Source organism: Bolinopsis microptera, chromosome 11 (assembly GCF_026151205.1).
Source record: "Bolinopsis microptera isolate Bmic1 chromosome 11, MBARI_Bmic_1.0, whole genome shotgun sequence".
Taxonomy (NCBI): Eukaryota; Metazoa; Ctenophora; class Tentaculata; order Lobata; family Bolinopsidae; genus Bolinopsis; species Bolinopsis microptera.
The window spans coordinates 5,102,644-5,124,527 of record NC_087082.1 but is presented as its reverse complement, the minus strand read 5'-3'; the positions used below and the strand labels follow the sequence as shown (position 1 = coordinate 5,124,527).

Genomic DNA, 21,884 nt, shown 5'->3' with positions numbered 1-21,884 from the left:
TTGTTCAGCACAAAATGTGATAAGCTCAAGCCGACTTTTAAGGCCAAAATTGATGGATATCAAAATATCCAGGTCGATATTTTAAGTATTTTTGAGTTAATTATCCACCAAATTGGCCCTGAATGCTTAAAATGCCATAGTACCTTATGCATAAATGTTCAACATCTTATATTTCATCTTTTTCAACTGTTTCTAATCATGATGATGTCTTATTTATTGATATTTTGGTAACATTTACGTGTTTAACTAATTAATATTGACTTATATCCACCAAAAATAGCCTTTTAACTTGAATCTTGTACTTCATAGTTGATGCCGTAGATTTAACATTGCCTTTGCATCATTTTAAGACCAGTAAATTGATGTTAGCTAACAAATAACAGTCTTAAAAAAGAGGTAAAAAAATATATCCACCAAATTTGGCCCTTAAGAAAAATCCCGGCCCTACTTATGAAATTATGAAGTTATAACGATTATTGTTAAGTCTCAATCATATTTTAGGAGTTTAGATGGAATTAAATATTTTTAAAGGCCACCTGAAGTGGATTGGTCTGTTTCACTTTTATCCACCAGATTTAGCCCTAAATCGAAACAAAAAGTGGCAGATAGTAAAGGTTAGGGTATAGCACACCATATCCTGGAGTTTCATCCCGTTCCAAAAATTATCCACCAAATTATGCCACAAAAACTGATTTTTGGCAAATTTTAACATTTTTTCCGTGACAGATGTTTTTGAAAGTGCCCCTCTGTGTTTTCCAACTGAAAACGATTATACTGTAGTTGTTATACATCTCTTCCCCAAACCTAACCAGGAAGTAAGATCTCTGATATTGTGACTCAATTTGATAAAATTTTAGTGATAATTGAGTATAAAGTTATAAAATATAATGTAATAACATTTAAAATGATGATTTAAAGTTTAGCCACGTGTGATGTCACGTGACCTCTCACTTCTTAGCTCTCTTATGAATGAAATATAGGGGTCGTGTAATTCACATATGGATAGCATGATTTGTGGTCAACAACAATCCACTCCTTGTGTTGATGCTGCATATGTCTCCACAATCTGAGGGAATCGTGGAACACAATTTATCAGTCAAGGATTCCTTAGCCTGCAGACACGACGGCCTAATGGTCGTCGTGTTAATTCGGCATAGATCGAATATCTTTTGTCTACATTTATATTCATGAAAGCGACCACCAATGAGTGCTAATTTTTTTGGCAAGTCTAGCATCATATTGTCCGTTAACAACAAATCCAGTTTGTTGCACCTGGAAAGTTGCGATCAGTGATGATTTTGTTAGCACTGGATACGTAAGGGTATAATAAAAGTTGCTCCAGCATCATTAAGATGTAGCCTTTCTAAGCGAACCTCCGTGTAGGACTTCTCTGTTTTTCTCACTTTCTCTGTTTTTCTCACTTTCTCCATGATCTTAGAAAAATGTAAACGAACCACTTAGCAAATAATCCGAAACAACAATTAATGCTTATTTACGTAAATATGAACATTAATTAACTTATCCTCCGGTAAAAATCTTCTAAATCCTGTTCCAAGTTTAAGTTTACTCTTAACTTGCCATATTCTTTTTTGTTCTTCGACCATGGCAGCTGTTTAGTGTTTACTTCTTGACCGCTATTTAAACCTATTTTAGTTGTTCTAGTTGTTATACACCAGGCCTAGAGCTCCTTTCAGAGCTTTCTCACTACAAATTACAATCGAAAAGGCTTTCCATCGAATATTCAAAGTGTTACTTTGACCACTTTCTGGGAAGCTTACATAGGATCCCGAATTGTTAGGTGCTATTTTTCTCCTATTATTGATCGTATATAATTAAACGGTTAAATAATAAGTTACTAGACTTAGCAAAACCAAGGTGATAACTATCAAACAATTAAATTCAACCAACAATAGAATAAAGACAGTTACTTAATATCTTTAGTCACTTTTAAGCAAAAACATTTTCTACAAAACTAGAAAAGGAACAGAAATGTTAAAATCGATACTTTTCTATCTTATTCTGTATAGGTGATTAAAATTTTGTGTTTAGCGCTGCATTAAAATAATTATGGGATTTATTTAATTAGAATTGTAATCAAGTTTTAATTAAAAATTATAATTTAATCTTTAGAATAGGAATTTAATCTTTTGAATGGGATACATATCATGCAAAATGATATGTACCTCATCTCTTTCTCATCTGCTTAAAAACACATTTATATGAACATGATATCGACCGTCAGTGAGTGCTAATTGATTTGGTAAGTCTAGCATCATATCTTATCTGTTAATAATAAATCCAGTTTGTTGCACCTGGAAAGTTGCGATCAGTGATGATTTTGTAAGCACTGAGTACGTAAGGGTATAATGAAAAGTTGCTCCAGGACCAGCATCATTAAGATGTAGTCTTTCTAGACGAACCTCCGTGTAGGACTTCGGAAACATGGGCACAGTCTTATACATTATGCCATTGACCCTGGCTTTTGAAGGATCATTGCTGGTAGACATGGCTAATAACCAAGGTTATATTGGTTATAGCTAGCTGTAAGGTTATCCTAAGGGATTATTATTTTATCCTAAAATTTTAGTGATAATTGAGTATAAAGTTATAAAGTATTATAATGTAATAACATTTAAAATTATGATTTAAAGTTTAGCCACGTGTGATGTCACGTGACCTCTCACTTCTTAGCTTTCTTTTGAATGAAAGATAGGGGTCGTGTAATTCACATAATTTGAGTTTATTAATATGTTGAACTCGTAGTCCTGGTCCACCGGAGGTTCAATAGTTCAATTACCCGCCAATTTCCCATCACAACAACTGAGGAGTAATTCATCCACGGTATGAAATGTGCAGACATGGTGACAGGTGGAACAGTCACCATTTTTTTTCCTTTGCTATCTCTACGTAAAAAAGAATAGAATAAAGACAGGTACTTAATATCTTTAGTCTCTTTTAAGCAAAAACATTTTCTACAAAACTAGAAAAGGAACAGAAATGTTAAAATCGATACTTTTCTATCTTATTCTGTATAGGTGATTAAAATTTTGTGTTTAGCGCTGCATTAAAATCATTATGGGATTTATTTAATTAGAATTGTAATTAAGTTTTAATTAAAAATTATAATTTAATCTTTAGAATAGGAATTTAATCTTTTGAATGGGATACATATCATGCAAAATGATATGTACCTCATCTCTTTCTCATCTGCTTGAAAAAACATTTATATTCATGATATCGACCGTCAGTGAGTGCTAATTGATTTGGTAAGTCTAGCATCATACTGTCTGTTAATAATAAATCCAGTTTGTTGCACCTGGAAAGTTGCGATCAGTGATGATTTTGTAAGCACTGAGTACGTAAGGGTATGATGAAAAGTTGCTCCAGCATCATTAAGATGTAGTCTTTCTAGACGAACCTCCGTGTAGGACTTCAGAAACATAGGCTCAGTCTCATACATTATGCCATTGACCCTGGCTTTTGAAGGATCGTTGCTGGTAGACATGGCTAACCAAGGTAATATTGGTTATTATAGCTGTAAGGTTATTATTTTATCCTAAAATTTTAGTGATAATTGAGTATAAAGTTATAAAGTATAATGTAATAACATTTAAAATTATGATTTAAAGTTTAGCCACGTGTGATGTCACGTGACCTCTCACTTCTTAGCTTTCTTTTGAATGAAAGATAGGGGTCGTGTAATTCACATAATTTGAGTTTATTAATATGTTGAACTCGTAGTCCTGGTCCACCGGAGGTTCAATTACCCGCCAATTTCCCATCACAACAACTGAGGAGTAATTCATCCACGGTATGAAATGTGCAGACATGGTGACAGGTGGAACAGTCACCATTTTTTTTCCTTTGCTATCTCTACGTAAAAAAGCATGGATAGCATGATTTGTGGTCAACAACAATCCACTCCTTTTTTATGCTGCATATGTCTCCACAATCTGAGGGAATCGTGGAGCCACAATGGTTCATCTCTGTCTTTCTAACTTTCTACATGATCTTAGAAAAATGTAAACGAACCACTTAGCAAATAAACCGAAACAACAATTAATGCTTATTTACGTAAAAATGAACATTAATTAACTTATCCTCCGGTAAAAAATCTTCTAAATCCTGTTCCAAGTTTAAGTTTACTCTTAACTTGCCATATTCTTTTTTGTTCTTTGACCATGGCAGCTGTATACTTCTTAATACTTATAATGATCGTAGTTCATAATTGAACTCGTCAACATCAATCCTTAATAATATCGAACGTTTATTGTACACTCATTTTATCCATTGACATTTGACAACCACTATTTAAACCTATTAAATAGTTGTTCTAGTTGTTATACACCAGGCCTAGAGAAAGAGCTTTTTTCAGAGCTTTCTCTCTTTTAGTTTGATAGTTGATGACTAAGTGAGAGTCTCTCTTAAACTTTCAGCTTTTCTGTATATAAAAAAATTCGAAAGAGCTTACTTGTTTTACAAACGTCTACGTGTACGTCTACGTCTACGTGTGGGCAAAGTTTCAAAATGTTCCTAAAGTTAACGTATTTCCTCAAAATAACGAATACGTTGATCGGGGAGCCTGTTCATTGTAGTTAAAATACCGGTAAAAGTTTAAAAATGGGATTCATAAACAGGATTATTCCATTAAAGGATGAGGGGACCTTAGAAAAAGTTTTTTTCTCGTGCAAATCCTTTTATTACATTAATCGTATAAACCACTTTAGTGAAATCCGCAAAGTTGTATTTCATTCGCGCGCCGAGATATCCAGCCAAAACAATTTGAACCTGTGACGTCAATTATGTGAGTTGCTCTGATCCGCGCATATAGAAATACAGGTAAAATGAGCGTGCGGGCCGACTAAATTACTAATTAAGAATAAATTAACAATTTACGATACTAACGAGCCTATAACCAATGGAGAGGAGACTTTTTATGACCGGTTGAAAAAAGAATTATCACCCTACGATAACCATGAGCCGAGATACACCTGGAATAAGATTGAAGTCACACAGAAAGGCATGTAAATTATGTATATTTATAGCTCCCAACGTAACACCTAGCAACTCCCTGTTTCGTACCACAGTTGATATATCAACATGTCATATCAACACAACACGGTCCTAATAAAAATGGATCGGGTAGGTATGAAATGCATGTCTTCATTCCAGTTGGACAAGCACCAAGCACCAAGCTTTTAAGTTCTAACTCACTATGTGACACTACTTATAACGTAAGCAAGATTTGCAACTATTACACCAAGCAATATTATACCAAGCATAGCAGACGAACACATCCACATTCGTTACGCTTTACACTCAAGTCACAGCAAACTAAAACGGTAAATTATAAATGATTGTACAACTAAAGGCCGGTACACGCGCAGTGTCAAACCGCACGTGCGTACTCAGATAGGACTAGAGGCGCCAAGGGCCAGCTAGTAAAATGTCTTCTACTACATCATACATTCTTTTTAATTGTGTCCATATCGGGTTTCAAACAAGTCAAAACAAAATAGCAGTTTGTGGTTTAGTTAGCGGATGCTACTTACCTTAGCTATTTATAAATAGAAATACCTACTACAACTACAAGAAAGCCTTTCTGAGTTACATTTAACTATTATTATTAAAGAGAATTATTCGTAACTTAGACTAATTCAGTGCAACCAAAGATACCGCTCTCGCAAACGCCAAAGGTAACACGACGTAATTAAAACAGAACAGAACAAAATGTTGACACGAGCAAAGGGTGCGCGCGCACGTTGGTCTTAACACATAAGTGACGTCACAGCCCAAAATTGCTATCAGCCAATAGGAGCGCGGCGTGATATTGCACGAATTATCGATTTCACAGTCCGGCGTATTTTTTAATTCTACACACTTTCACAGGACTTAAACGCGAATATTTGGAAGTAAATTCTAAGGTCCCCTCATCCTTTAACATCAATTATATTTAAAATATATAGACTATATATTATCATTAATTCGATCCTTATCACGATACGTTGCGGCCTCTGTGTTTCCTCCTCTATCGGAGTTTGTCATCTCCCTTAAGAGTTAAGGTGTTTGTTATAGAGAGAACCTCATGATAAATAAGAGCCCATTCTGCAGCATATTCTTGCTTTCTAGTCTGACCTATGGTTCCGTATGAAACGATCACGGTCAAATTTGATTTATTAAGTATTAACTGTACTTATAACACAAACTAAACAAACCACTTAGCAAATAAACCGAAACAACGATTGGAGCTTATTTATTATTTACGTACAAATTAACATTGATTAACTTATCCTCCACTGAGAAATCTTCTAACTCCTGTTCCAAGTTTGAGTTTACTCTTAACTTGCCATATTATTTTTTTACTATACCCCACTAATCACTATACCTCACTATACTGTTGTCTGCAGTTTTGGATATTTTGAACAAGCTCTCACATCTAGGAACGTCGCTAGATCTCCCATTCTTCATGCGTATCTTTAATAGACATCTCTCCCTCTGTGCTTTCTTCTGATTGGTTCTTTACACTCTGTGTTCTTTCTTCTTTGCAATTATTGCACTTCTTAACCGTCGTTAATTCTTTGAATCTTTACCTGACTTATCCCTAGTGTACTTTCCTTTTAGTTCTCTTCTGATATAGCAAGGTAGGGTGAGTAGTCAGTGAGTGTAGCGGAGGGCTTGAGGTTTACTTAATATTTAACATTTAACTAATTTAACTCAATCAACTATACTAAGAACACTACTAATTATTTAATAAATAACGATAACTAGTGGAATCTAACCTGATGAACGTAGCTTACTTTATATAAAACTAGATATCTTTAAAAACACTACTTCTAGTTTAAGCTTATTAGACATCAGTTACCGCGGCGGCGTCCGGGCGTCCCCTGTATTCACTGAAGCGATGGAGTTTAAGGATATTATAGTTAAATTATGTAATAAAGGATATTATAGTATCTATGTAACAAAAGGATATTTATTTCGTGCTCAATAGTTGGATGAGAGTCGAGGGAACAATACCTAAATCTATTGCGATGGAACCTACCACAGCCTAGCCTAGCTTGTAGCCTATTTATATCTCCCTCGTATGTGTTAACGGATCCGCAGACCGAGCTGTAGAATTCGCTGCTTTTGAGGAATAAAATTAAACCCACAACAAATAATATTAAGTAGAAATCAACAAACTCATTAGATTTAGCTCTGGAGATAAGATACAAGAGATTAAAGGATATATGGGTGGAGAATGCAGGTAAGATGATAAAATATATGAGAATAGTGGTTGGCTGATTGGATATACGGTTTCTCTCAAAGAGGAGACTGTTTTAAGAGATATGCGAGGAGGAGGTTTAGAGGAGATTGCTTTGAGAGGTTGTTTGATGGTGCCTGACACGTGTTATGTTTGTAGCTCTGTGTTCACGGTAAGCTATTGTCCGTGGTTACTTTACCAAATGTGATTAATTTATAACTAATATTGTGGTTAAATGGCAGTATACATAATACTTGCAATGAGACATTTTATCTATCAGTAATCAGGCTAGGTACTAACTACACTACTACTACTACTACTACTACAACTATATGAGACTTAATTAAATGTCCGCAGTTATCTCGGATGTACAGACTGCTGACAACTTGTTGTTTTGAAGAAGGAGCTGATGTGAGCACGTGCATCACCGCTGCACGGCTAGCGACACAGCTTGACCCTTGTGCAGAGTCCCAACTCTTACTGGTCAAGTGTCTTGCTGTTACGGATAATGGGGACATGTTAGTGCAGCAGTTAGAGGTGAAATTTAATTGGTTTATAATTAGAAGTTTGGGAAGGATTCGTATTATCACATTTATTATTCTCTTTATTTTAGCGTATGTTTACTGTTTAGTATCATAATATGACATATGTTTAAAGGTTATTCTTGCTATTATGTCTACAACTTTTGTTAAGATTTAATCACCTTCAAATGTGAATTCATTGAGACAAACAATGAAACAAGTACCTAAAGAAGGATCAGGAATGAAATACATTCCTGACTACAAGGATAGTAAAATAGACTGAACTATATAGTTACACAGTACACCACAGGAGATAAAAAGTAACCTGCCAGACTGGCTGAGCGAAGCACTAGACATTGTGTTGGAGTACGGTAAACCAGTTACCACGGGAGAGATACTGTCCAGATACAATAACTTCACTTCCTGTAACACCCAACTACTTCTCCTCAAATCTCAACTCTCACCTGATAACAGTTAGTTACTGTTATGTATTTATTGTATTTTATTGTACTTTTCTGAAGTTACTCATTTATTGTGTACAAAATTTAACTTCTTTCGGACTTCGTTTTTAGACTAAACTGTAGTATAAAGGATTATCTCTCGAATGATCAAGACTCCATAGGAAACTGATCCTCAGAAGTCAAGTAATGATCGTTTCTAAAAGCTTGGGTAAGCTAAAATTTCACGCAAAATTGTCTACGCGCCAATAATTATGACACCCTGCTGTACCTTCCATTATAAGTTATCTTGTATCACGTTGCGACCCCCACGGTCGTTTCACGGTCGACCCCCTGACGATACAGGGGGAGCGCGGCGGGTCATACAACGTATGACAAAAGTTATCTAAAGAGAAATTCCTATCAAACTTCGAAGTTTCGATCCAGGAAAGTCTACAATATTTAAAGATATAGTTAACACATTTTGCTGATTTAGCGAAGCCTTCCACGGTAACTTCAGTGCTATAATAAAAGACAGTAAAAACCAGTAAGAAGATTTCTTTGGGCGACTGTGGGCCGTGACAAAATATCATAACGTTTGCGCCGAACCAACAATTTGTAGTTAAATATGCGCGCGCAAATTTCAGCATTCACCGTAATATAAAGTATTTACACTCCGTATTGAGTAGGATCTTTTTCCAATTACACGAGAATGGGGACGGATTCTACAGTGGCGTAACGAAGGGCCCCGCTGACCCCGCAATGAAGAAAAGAAAAACACAATTGCCTCGTATAATATATCATTAACCTTCCGATCGATCGGGTGGTTCACATTAACATTATTCATTATCTTATTTAGTTCACTCTTTCCGGGCCCTGTTGATTGAAGTCTGTTAGTTAATTGTGACAAACTTTAAATTACAGATTTTAGATTAGATTAAGAATAATGACATAAACATCATCACTAGTTTTAAACATTCTTTCTGATTTCCTCATTATCAGAACTGTGAACATTTCACAGCCTTCGTCATTAAAAAACAAACAAATTCTATAACTAACATAATTGTCATAATTTATTTACATATAAAAAAGTTTAAAAAGTTAAAAACCGTTAATTTAAAAAATAAATAAATAAAAACAAATTCATGAGATATTTATTCCCTTTCTCTTGGCAACACACGGATTTTTATATAAATATTGGACTTGTTGCTTCTTCTTTTCGATATAATTTACACCCTCTATTTTTGCTGAAACTATATTTGACACTTCCCAAAAGTTGCCTGTGTCTACTAAATTATTAGTCTTTTTAAATTCTTCTAGATTAATTTTAAAAGCAATAACAGACACTGAATTTCTAACAAAAGATGGCAATTTATTCCAAAAGCTGATAACACGCTCTGATAAAAAATTATTAGACAAGGTTTTAATATTTCTATCAATATTGTTAGATTTAGTGCTAACAATTTTATCTCCCGATCTACTTAAATTGAAAATATCTTTTCCATACTCAACCAATCCATTTACAATTTTGTAGGCTTCAATCAAATCTCCTCTAACCCGTCTCTCTGCGAGTGTTGTAATCTGTAAGGCATCCAACCTTTCACTGTAAGGCAGTGTTCCAATATCATCAATAAGGCGTGTGAACCTTCTCTGGACATTTTCCAGTTCAATGATAGTAGCCCAATTCCCATGGCAGGCAGGTGGAGACCACAACTGAGCACAATACTCCAAGTGGGGTCTTATTATAGTTTTATAAACATTTCTCATAACATTAATTTCTCTTATAATGAGATTCCTTGTAACCCATGCAATCATACTGTTTGCTTTACTAATACAACTTTTAATATGTTTCGACCATTTCAAATCTGAAGAAGTTAAAACTCCAAGATCTTTCTCTGCTTCAATACATTCAAGTGTAACACCACTAAATACATATTCTTGAAGGGGATTTTCATTAAATGGAACATGCATTATTTTGCATTTGCTAGGATTAAACTTTAACAGCCACACATTTTGCCAGTTTTGCAAGCTTTCTAACATATTGAAAGTGCTTTCAGTGTCATTGGCATCCATAATAACTTTAAGATCATCTGCAAACAGTTTTGATATACCATTAATACAATCAGGCAAGTCATTGATAAAAATGACAAACAATAAAGGACCTAAAACAGACCCTTGTGGGACGCCTGATAAAACATCACGAAGGTAGGAATATGCTCCACCAACAAATGTCTTAAATCTTCTTCCAGATAAAAAGTCTTTCACAATATCTAAAGTGTTACCACTTATACCCAAATTTCTCATTTTTGTAAGTAGTCTATGATGTGGAACACTATCAAATGCTTTACAAAAATCTAAGTAAAACACATCTACGGGTGCACCATCTTCTAACAGTTCGATGATACATTCTACACTCTCTAATAGATTAGATAAACAAGATTTACCTTCTACAAATCCATGCTGGTTTGGATTTATCTTCTTACTAACAAAACTCATAATATGCCTCCTTACTAATTTTTCATATAATTTACATAAAATGCATGTAAGTGACACTGGCCTGTAATTTAGGGCATCTTTCCGACTACCCTTTTTATAAAGAGATGTAACATTTGCTGTCTTCCACTGTTCTGGAATTTTCCCACTTGAAGCACATGTTTGAAATAATTTAGTCACAGCAGAAACAAAACTTGAATTATGTTCAAGTTCTTTTAATAATTTAGGATGAATGCTATCTGGCACACACAGGCATTTAGTGTCTCTCTGAGATAATCCATCATCCAGGAGTGATGAAAACTGTGGATAGGTCATAGTAGTTGAAGAGCTCTATAACTGACTGGATCTTGTTTCAGTGGAAAGTATTGAGAGAGTCAGTAAAACACTAGAACTACTGAAGAACACCTCTAGTGGTACAGAAGATACTGATCTCCGCATCAAGGCACGCGATCTTCTGTGGAAGGTTCGTGGTAGTAATTTGCTTTTGATTAATTGGTAATTTGTAATTCATTTTCAGATTCCATATTGTTTTTAATCGATAAATGGACAATAGTGATTACTCACCCACTCGTTTTTCTTTGGGATGGAATATGCCATTTTTATAATTTGTGATTCTGGCACTAACCAAATACTGACCCTTGTATTGCCAGGCAGGAGTGAACATGTGGGAAAAGTCCGAGTTTAGTATATCAGAACAGTTGTACACTCTGTGTCTAGACTTATCAGATACCACAGATAGGATGAAGCTGCTTCGAAACATTGCTACTTGTCAGGTACCAGCCGTGTTTGTATATTTACAGTCTTAAAAACACTCACTGACTCACATTTGGTATTTCGACAGACATATTTATAATTTAGTTTCTCGGTATTCTCTAAGTCTCCAGTCTTCACCCGGTCGAAAAATAAAGCAACTGATTTTAATTGAACTCATGAATATGCTGTAAAAAGTTCACTGAAGTTGCTAATCTTTTCCTCTGTTTGATAGCAGTATAATATAGAGTACACCTAGTTTTCCTAGATGGCACTTGGTAACGTTACCGGAGCCGAGACGACGCTTTCTCTTGCTAATTCAGGGGACCCTAACGAGACTGTGCTTCACTTCCAGTTAGCTTTGTTAAAAGGTTCGTTTAAAATTATTAACGTTATTTATTTTTGTTATTTAATGGTCAGATTTTTTCACAAAACTCTTCAGTAGGAATATGCTAACCTTCATATTCGCTTAAATAATTTCATCAGTGTTAGAAGGTTCACTTTGAGCATGCGCTTTTTTAATCGACCGACCAGTAATTTCGCAACCTTTTTTAATGGTCATATGAACATTCGCGAGGAAAAACAGGCTTTGTCACCCGATCTATTATTAAATCGTTATAAAATACACAACAGAAAAATGAAAAGCAGGTCTTTACCATCAAAGAATCGAAGGAACGTACTAATTTGCCTTACGTCTCCTGCCTCTAAATTGTTCAAGTTACCTCATGTTCTGTGGAATTATCGCCGATTAAATCTCTAGAATTTTACCTGTAAGGAGAGTAGTTTCCAGAACATCTTACTATATATAAAGCGAGACGATATATGTTTATCCGTGCCATTTTGCTGACACTGCGGCATCAACTTTAACGCGACTTTCCGCAAAAACCGTAAAAGATATACAACTGAAACTTTTTTGACTGGGTCAAATGCTTTAATGGCCTCCAAATCAGCATGAAAAATGAAAAATAGGCCAAGCAATAGGAATTTTAGAGCCCAAAATTTGGACTCCCAAGTGGTGTCAAAAACGCAAATTAAATAGGTAATAATTATTTTAGTCTCTTGAGTCTTGACATCATTTTAGGGTTATTACGATTTCCTGCTAGTTCTCTCTAATACCCACTACATTGTCAGAGAACAAACCTATTACAGGGCTCTATTTTTAGCAGCTTACCGAGCGTAAAGTAGTCCGGGTTTAATGTTAGAGTAGTGAACATTATGATCTTGCAGAGAAAGTGTGTAAGATGTAATACAGGGCAATAAAAAGAGGTTATCACCGGGAATGTCCTTGGATAATTGCCAAATGTCAAATAGCAATAACTAATGAAGCAACGAGAAGGCGAGCAGAGAGGAAGAGGTTGAGTTAAAGGCGTAGGAACTGATTACTGAAGGAACTGATAAAAGCGAAATCGGAAAAGTGGGTCGGGAAGAAATTGGTGGTGTAAGAAATGGGAGGTATAGCTTTAAGTAGGTTAAAGCAGGTTAGCCATTTGAATATGTTTATTTTACTGCATACAGTAGAATAGAGGCGGGCAGGAGAGACTACAATTAAGATTTAACTATTTGTTAAAATTCCTTATTAATATAAGCATTTGATTAAGATAATCAACAATTTCGTTACTTAAAATCTTTTAAGAAAACATGATTTCTATCATTCATCAAGCATTAGAGAATTTTTCTCGATGAATTAAGCTTTTTACTCTTTTTTTAATCATCTGAAAGAAAGCAGCTCAGCGTAAATCTAAATTTTTTTGAACTTTTTAAAAGGGCACTAGCGGTCAAGTCAGAACGTCCCCAGTCAGATCTTTCGGCGAGAGTAAGGGAGTTTCCCTCATTAGATACCTCGGAGAGTTGATTGTAACATGCTTCACTCTAGGAGAGTATATGTTACACTCAGACGGAGAGTTAAACGTAACACGGCGCGCCTCCGGAGTGTCCAGTACAACACGTGTCCCCAGTGTGTTATTATCACCACACTCTCCCTCACAACTAACAGTCTCCCTCCCAACACACTACCTGACACAACACTCCCTCACGGCTAGTCACAAAGTAGCATTACACAGGTTCTCATTAGACACTCTGGTTCCTGCCACGTAGCTCTGCACTGTCTCCGCATCCAGAGCTCCACTCACCAGACTCTTTCTCCCGCTGAAAGTGCGTCTGAAGATGCTGATACTTTGCTCTCTCATCCTCTCCATCCTCCACAGGTAGATGATGGGGTTACACGCTGCGTTCAGAGGGATCACCATCACGTAGATGTAAGCTACCAGGTACACGTAGTGAGGCCACAGCAGGTTGGGGAAGAAGTTGAAGATTAGCATGACCACTGCTGCTGGCACGTTGAAGAACAGGTACGTTCCTGAAGGGGAAGTGGGTTAGTTATTGAATAACAGATATTATGTTATTGGTCATAAATTCGAATAGCTCTAAATTGAAGGAAGCTTTAAGGTCAGACTACGAAATGGGACCCGGACAGGGTCCTGGCTCAACAAGCTACTTATTAAAAACCAAACCCGTGAAACATATCATTAGAAACTAAGTAAAGGTTTTGTTAAAGTCTGCTTCTCATTACACGTAAACAGACCCGTAAAGAGAGCTATAGTAACGGTGATGTTCTGTTTGTAGTTGTCTCCTCTGCCTCCCCCAGCTGTTGTCTTCTTAGCGAGCTGGTACACCGTCACTATGAAGCTCACTATTATCACCGGCACAGGAATCAGCATCCCCACGTAGTCGAACACTTTAGTAGCAGTGATGGCTTCCTTCGGCATGGCCTTCTTTCCGAACATGATGCAGGCAGCCATGGCAGGATGGTAGAGGTGATTATCGTTCCACCATAGTGGGATACTAGCTCCAGTGATGTGGATAGCAAACGCCACCAGGATTATCACTACTATCACTCTCTTCTGGACTGCCCTGAAGGGGAAAGTGAGGGAGTAAGCTCTGGACACGGACAGGAGTCCCACTAGGAACACGGACATTCGAGCTAGAGCTGTCCAGATGAAACCCCACACATCACAGAAGATCTGGTACTGGAAGAACACGGAGTTGTTCCGCTCATCAAATATTGAGATGCCCACGGGAACTGTTATCACAGCTAGAATCAGGTCCACCAGAACCACGTTAGTGTAGATGATAGTGGGCACATCCCTCTTCTTCCTGATGAAGTAGGACAGGGCGAGGAGGTTGCCGAGGGTTCCGAAGATGAAGCTGAAGAGACAGAGGACCCCGAAGAAGTTGTCAATGTGTGGATTGTAAGGGATGGGTATTGTGCCCGGTACTGGGGTAGTATCATTAGTTTCTGGCATGCTTCCTGGGCACATGTGTATGGTTAGAGTCACCTTTATAGTTGTTATGAAATACAGATAAGTAGTAAGTACATTTAATCAATGAACCAACAGACACGATCAATATCAAGCAAGGTGAGCGAGAAATACGGCCCGGTTCTAAATAATGAATAAGTCTCAACAACCAAGATCAAGAGAGGCGCTCTGGTAGCTGAATAATTAACATTTGCAACTGGGGCACCTGCTGACCTACAGAAAGTTTTAGTGGTGGCTAGTATTATTGAACAATACAGCACAGCCATGTTCCTGCTAATCGAGACTGAATGCGATTTGCGCAAATGATCCCCCTGCGATTATGGCGCATAACTAGCTTTATTCAGTGCGATTTGATATTGCAGCTAAGTGTTATAATGTGTGTTGACGAGAATGAGAATGAGATGGAAAATTATTAAATAATAACAGAACATTGCCTTTAATAACTCTTAACGTAGACGATGCGGATAATTTTCGGACAATTCCACTTATGAAATAACATCTGAACAAAAGACTCGCACCTGGTCCGATAGTTGATACATGTCACTATCTGCTAAATAGCAATGTGTGGGGCAGAGAGAGAGAGAGTGGTTTGAGAGATGAGCTGTTTCTTTTAAAACATACCTGGTGCAAGAAACAACCATAACTTTTAACAAGTCAGCCTGGATCCCATGTGTTCGCAGAGTTTTGGAGTGTACATTGAGAGGTCCATATCTTTGTTTACTAGTTTTACAGGTTAACAAGAAGATAGATCTACAATATATTTAGAGTTTTCAAGGTAATCTTATATTAGATTCCACGTGGCTCTATGAGTCAAGCTGTAACACCCCAGTAGTCCTGTAAGTATTGTCACGAATAAAGACTCTCACGCTTCCCCTCGGCATTAAGTCCGCTCCTAGTTCTTCTCCCTCATTTTACCCCCTTTAATTAAGGAATAATTCACGAGAGCAATGGGAGCCAAAAGCAAAACTGCAGGTAAATCAGTAATTAGTCTAGTGGAGTTGAGGATTAATAATATGATATAATGGGGGTTTAGCAGGGCTCACGGTTGAGCGTGGCAAACAAACTAAACATCGTTATTGAAAAACAGAACATCCGAATAGTGGACAGTTATCAGGGTAGGGGAAGGGTTCTAAATGATAAATGATCACGATACTGCAAGATGTTGCACCATCACACGATGATGTTATGTAATCCTGCAAGAAATGAACGCCCTCTAAGCCTCACGTTTATGATAAAAGACAGCCTCTCACTTCAGCGACACATAACTAACTCATGTCTAAATATTCTTACTCCTGACATGACCCCATCAAGTAGGGTATAATTCGTGAGAGGCGTTCTAAAACTGTTAGTAGGTAGGGACACTAGGGCCCTAGTGTGTGACCTAAAACGCGTGACCTAAAACAGCACATAATTACACATGTTCCCTGGTTACTACACATGTTCCTAGTGATTTGAAAGGGTTTGAAACAATGAGAAGCGTCCTCTAGGTGCCTGTAAGCCACAACACTGTACCGGCCGTTTACCGTAATCACCTCCAGTTGAACTGGAGCAGCTAAAGTGAAGCCCGGCTGAAACGAGCTGTCAAGTGTCCACCCTAATAGATGTGGGTAATAAGAGGTAGTGGAGCAACACTAGTAGTAGAGCCACACTATTGACCACGTGTTGACCACGTGTTGACCACGTGTCTGGTACTATTGACCACGTGTCTGGTAGTGGAGATTGTTTTGACACCTCTTTAAATCTGCTCGCTTCACGCTTCATCGTGCTCTAATGGAGGGGCCCTTATTAACCAAGTGATTCCAGGACTTAACTGGTAGAAGCTGCATCTTGTAGAAGATATGATCGTATTATTAATACGTTATTTAGTTATTTAGTGTGTTTCAGGAATAGTTAGTGTGGTTATGATCCTACCCCAGGTACTTAATGGTTAATAAAGTGTGGTAAATGCTAAAGTAACAGTTGGTGCTAATACTAGTGCTGCAGATAAGCACTATGTTAAAGTAACAGTTGGTACTAATACTAGTGCTGCAGATAAGCACTATGCTAAAGTAACAGTTGGTGCTAATACTAGTGCTGCAGATAAGCACTATGCTAAAGTAACAGTTGGTGCTAATACTAGTGCTGCAGATAAGCACTATGTTAAAGTAACAGTTGGTGCTAATACTAGTGCTGCAGATAAGCACTATGTTAAAGTAACAGTTGGTGCTAATACTAGTGCTGCAGATAAGCACTATGCTAAAGTAACAGTTGGTGCTAATACTAGTGCTGCAGATAAGCACTATGCTAAAGTAACAGTTGGTGCTAATACTAGTGCTGCAGATAAGCACTATGGTAAAGTAACAGTTGGTGCTAGTACTAGTGCTGCAGATAAGCACTATACTAAAGTAACAGTAGGTGCTAATACTAGTGCTGCAGATAAGCACTATACTAAAGTAACAGTTGGTGCTAATACTAGTGCTGCAGATAAGCACTATGTTAAAGTAACAGTTGGTGCTAATACTAGTGCTGCAGATAAGCACTATGTTAAAGTAACAGTTGGTGCTAATACTAGTGCTGCAGATAAGCACTATACTAAAGTAACAGTTGGTGCTAATACTAGTGCTGCAGATAAGCACTATGCTAAAGTAACAGTTGGTGCTAATACTAGTGCTGCAGATAAGCACTATGCTAAAGTAACAGTTGGTGCTAATACTAGTGCTGCAGATAAGCACTATGCTAAAGTAGCAGTTGGTGCTAATACTAGTGCTGCAGATAAGCACTATGCTAAAGTAACAGTTGGTGCTAATACTAGTGCTGCAGATAAGCACTATGTTAAAGTAACAGTTGGTGCTAATACTAGTGCTGCAGATAAGCACTATGTTAAAGTAACAGTTGGTGCTAATACTAGTGCTGCAGATAAGCACTATGTTAAAGTAACAGTTGGTGCTAATACTAGTGCTGCAGATAAGCACTATGTTAAAGTAACAGTTGGTGCTAATACTAGTGCTGCAGATAAGCACTATGTTAAAGTAACAGTTGGTGTTAATACTAGTGCTGCAGATAAGCACTATGTTAAAGTAACAGTTGGTGCTAATACTAGTGCTGCAGATAAGCACTATGTTAAAGTAACAGTTGGTGCTAATACTAGTGCTGCAGATAAGCACTATGTTAAAGTAACAGTTGGTGCTAATACTAGTGCTGCAGATAAGCACTATACTAAAGTAACAATTGGTGCTAATACTAGTGCTGCAGATAAGCACTATGCTAAAGTAACAGTTGGTGCTAATACTAGTGCTGCAGATAAGCACTATGCTAAAGTAACAGTTGGTGCTAATACTAGTGCTGCAGATAAGCACTATGCTAAAGTAGCAGTTGGTGCTAATACTAGTGCTGCAGATAAGCACTATGCTAAAGTAACAGTTGGTGCTAATACTAGTGCTGCAGATAAGCACTATGCTAAAGTAACAGTTGGTGCTAATACTAGTGCTGCAGATAAGCACTATGTTAAAGTAACAGTTGGTGCTAATACTAGTGCTGCAGATAAGCACTATGTTAAAGTAACAGTTGGTGCTAATACTAGTGCTGCAGATAAGCACTATGTTAAAGTAACAGTTGGTGCTAATACTAGTGCTGCAGATAAGCACTATGTTAAAGTAACAGTTGGTGCTAATACTAGTGCTGCAGATAAGCACTATGTTAAAGTAACAGTTGGTGCTAATACTAGTGCTGCAGATAAGCACTATGTTAAAGTAACAGTTGGTGCTAATACTAGTGCTGCAGATAAGCACTATGTTAAAGTAACAGTTGGTGCTAATACTAGTGCTGCAGATAAGCACTATGCTAAAGTAACAGTTGGTGCTAATACTAGTGCTGCAGATAAGCACTATGCTAAAGTAACAGTTGGTGCTAATACTAGTGCTGCAGATAAGCACTATGTTAAAGTAACAGTTGGTGCTAATACTAGTGCTGCAGATAAGCACTATGTTAAAGTAACAGTTGGTGCTAATACTAGTGCTGCAGATAAGCACTATGTTAAAGTAACAGTTGGTGCTAATACTAGTGCTGCAGATAAGCACTATGTTAAAGTAACAGTTGGTGCTAATACTAGTGCTGCAGATAAGCACTATGTTAAAGTAACAGTTGGTGCTAATACTAGTGCTGCAGATAAGCACTATGTTAAAGTAACAGTTGGTGCTAATACTAGTGCTGCAGATAAGCACTATGTTAAAGTAACAGTTGGTGCTAATACTAGTGCTGCAGATAAGCACTATGTTAAAGTAACAGTTGGTGCTAATACTAGTGCTGCAGATAAGCACTATGCTAAAGTAACAGTTGGTGCTAATACTAGTGCTGCAGATAAGCACTATGTTAAAGTAACAGTTGGTGCTAATACTAGTGCTGCAGATAAGCACTATGTTAAGTCGGAGCAATTCTCATCATCTTGTAACTACGATCAGATTATCTTCAACTTGAAATTGAGCCAGTAGACATGAGGTATAGAACCATTCATGTGATTTAATTCATCAAGTAACATAAGTGGTGATCCAATCCGGAAATTACATATGTGAGCGTTCGAATTAATGGTGAAATTAATTTGTTGAACTCGACTTAACGGTCGGATGGTTAACTATAAAGAATAAAATAACTTAACACTATGTGTTCCACCTGGCAGTGATCGGCATAGTCATTTAGTCATTAGTCAAGGACAGTTTTTCGTTAAAATCAAGTAAATGTCTGTAGAATAATTATGACGAATGGTTTTTTAACCCATCGAAAAAAGAATGAACATTTAAATCACACAATAGTGTAACTCTGCGACCAAGCTCGCGAATCGACCATTGAACTATTCGCGACTCAACCATAAACCATTGAACTATTCGCGACTCGACCATTGAACTATTCGCTGTGATTTACTACGAATGAAGGTAAAAATTCATGTTTAATTAAACTGAGCTTGCCTACTAAGACTCTGCTAAACTATCTATATTAACATTACGTCTCCCTCTCGTATTATATATTTAGTATTTACAACTTCCGTTTTAAAGAGGACAGGAAGAGAAAATCCCAGTCGTCTGGTACTTTAAAGTAAATGTGAGATTTAAAGAGATTGTAGGAGGTGTCTGAGGTGATGGTAATTAGATAATTATAATAATTAGTTTGACATGTCCTTTCTGAACTAAAACTCTCATAATAGTACTAGTTTCTTATTATAAAATCAGTTAAGTAGGTTACCACTTACCAGGTAACTAAGTAGGTTACCTGGTAACTAAGTAGTTGGTATGATGTAACCAATATTCTTACAGTATATTAAACAGTTATGAAAGAGAAAAAATAATATTGATCTACGTCAATCTTAGACTTACTGATATCTGGATATTATCCGGTTGGAAGAGACAAGGACAAGTGAAACAAGGAATTTAGGAGTAAGGGCAAATTTTCGGCGTCAACGCCATCTTCAGGCTCAAATTATTTGTTATATAGTAGTGTTGAAAGTATTAAAATACTTACTTTCAACACTACTATATAACAAACAATTTGAGCCTGAAGATGGCGTTGACGCCGAAAATTTGCCCTTACTCCTAACTTCCTTGTTTCACTTGTCCTTGTCTCTTCCAACCGGATAATATCCAGATATCAGTATTTCAATCATGAGACTAATAAACAGCGAACTACTCCGTTATTTGATAAATCTTAGACTTAGTTCAATAAAATATGATAAAGTAATGTATAACTATACTTAAGTAAATAGAATATCTATAATTATCTATTATATATAATTATCTATTATCTATTGTCTATAATAATATAATAGTCACATTTTAAATAGTGACAAGTTATTATTATATACGAGATCATATTATTATATATGAAATCGACCTATCTTGGTTACATTTTAGTTTTGAAAGATCAAATTTTCGCTAAGGGCACATCAAATAGTAGTTAAAAAGGTTGAAAAGTTAACATCCGAGAACTCAGTAAACTCATATCAAATATTTCTGTAATAAACAAATTCCCATGTGAATGAGCTCTTTATCCCAGGCGAAGAGAGCAAAGCACTGGAGCTAATCAGCAGTATAAAAGAGGAGAAACTGCTCCAAACAGCAGCTATGTTAGCTTTCAAGACTAATCAAGAGACGGTGGCTAAAGAGAGTTTACGAAAAGCTGTCCTCGCGTCTAACGACCCCCTGTTCAACCTACCAGCTATCAGGTCTGTTCACGTTCAACCTACCAGCTATCAGGTCTGTTCAATCTACTAGCTATCAGGTTTGTTAAATCTACCAGCTATCAGGTCTGTTCAACCTACCAGCTATCAGGTCTGTTCAACCTACCAGCTATCAGGTCTGTTCAACCTACCAGCTATCAGGTCTGTTCAACCTACCAACTATCAGGTCTGTTCAACCTACCAGCTATCAGGTTTGTTAAATCTACCAGCTATCAGGTCTGTTCAATCTACCTGCTATCAGGTCTGTTCAACCTACCAGCTATCAGGTCTGTTCAACCTACCAACTATCAGGTCTGTTCAACCTACCAGCTATCAGGTCTGTTCAACCTACCAGCTATCAGGTCTGTTCAACCTACCAGCTATCAGGTCTGTTCAACCTACCAGCTATCAGGTCTGTTCAACCTAGGTACCAGCTATCAGGTCTGTTCAACATACCAGCTATTAGGTCTGTTCAACCTACCAGCTATCAGGTCTGTTCAACATACCAGCTATTAAGTGAATATCCCCTGTATTACTCGGACCTTTTAAACCTTTTATGTTTAAATACTGGAGCCCCCGCGAACAAGGAGTCAATCTGAAGTGGCCTTTGAGACTTGAGAGCGGATGATTTATGTTTTAATAGGTCCCGGGGCGGACCGTGTGAATATCAGTGACGTAAATTACCAGGTTCTTTAGCATGTTCTTAGAAATATTCTCTTTTTGGATTTAAGTGCTGAAAATAATGTAGTTATATACAGTGCACAACGCAGTACTTTACCAGCCATATATCGAGCTATCGATTAAATTGATAAATACGGTAAAGCCAAATATGTCTTCAAATTGTTTCAAATTGCTGAATGCCGAACATTCAATTGGTAACCAAAAACTAGAAGTTGGGACTGTAGAAAATAAGTAAAAAACTAAGGTTTCTTTGAAAATAAA

The 21,884-nt window shown here is 37.0% G+C and overlaps 3 protein-coding genes across 3 annotated transcripts in view; 1 reads left to right on the top strand and 2 right to left on the bottom strand.

Annotated features, from left to right (window-relative positions):
• Positions 1 to 20,232, bottom strand: part of LOC134823541 (large ribosomal subunit protein eL19-like) — a 69,924-nt gene extending 49,692 nt beyond the window's left edge. Inside the window, exon 1 of the mRNA XM_063835056.1 lies at positions 20,203 to 20,232. The gene's annotated coding sequence lies outside the window, so the exon portion shown is untranslated. The remainder of the gene's footprint in view (positions 1 to 20,202) is intronic.
• LOC134823533 (uncharacterized) overlaps positions 1 to 21,884 on the top strand; it is a 78,705-nt gene that overhangs the window by 31,609 nt on the left and 25,212 nt on the right. The window contains exons 7-12 of the mRNA XM_063835033.1: positions 7,601 to 7,780; positions 8,075 to 8,237; positions 11,051 to 11,157; positions 11,345 to 11,467; positions 11,713 to 11,815; positions 20,780 to 20,948. Coding sequence (XP_063691103.1) covers positions 7,601 to 7,780; positions 8,075 to 8,237; positions 11,051 to 11,157; positions 11,345 to 11,467; positions 11,713 to 11,815; positions 20,780 to 20,948 — 845 coding nt within the window. The remainder of the gene's footprint in view (positions 1 to 7,600; positions 7,781 to 8,074; positions 8,238 to 11,050; positions 11,158 to 11,344; positions 11,468 to 11,712; positions 11,816 to 20,779; positions 20,949 to 21,884) is intronic.
• Positions 13,004 to 14,747, bottom strand: LOC134823539 (trace amine-associated receptor 5-like). Its single transcript, XM_063835054.1, has 2 exons — positions 14,026 to 14,747; positions 13,004 to 13,800 (listed from the first exon to the last, which is right to left on the bottom strand). Exons 1-2 carry the CDS (start codon positions 14,744 to 14,746, stop codon positions 13,484 to 13,486), a joined length of 1,038 nt encoding a protein of 345 aa, XP_063691124.1. The 5' UTR covers position 14,747; the 3' UTR covers positions 13,004 to 13,483.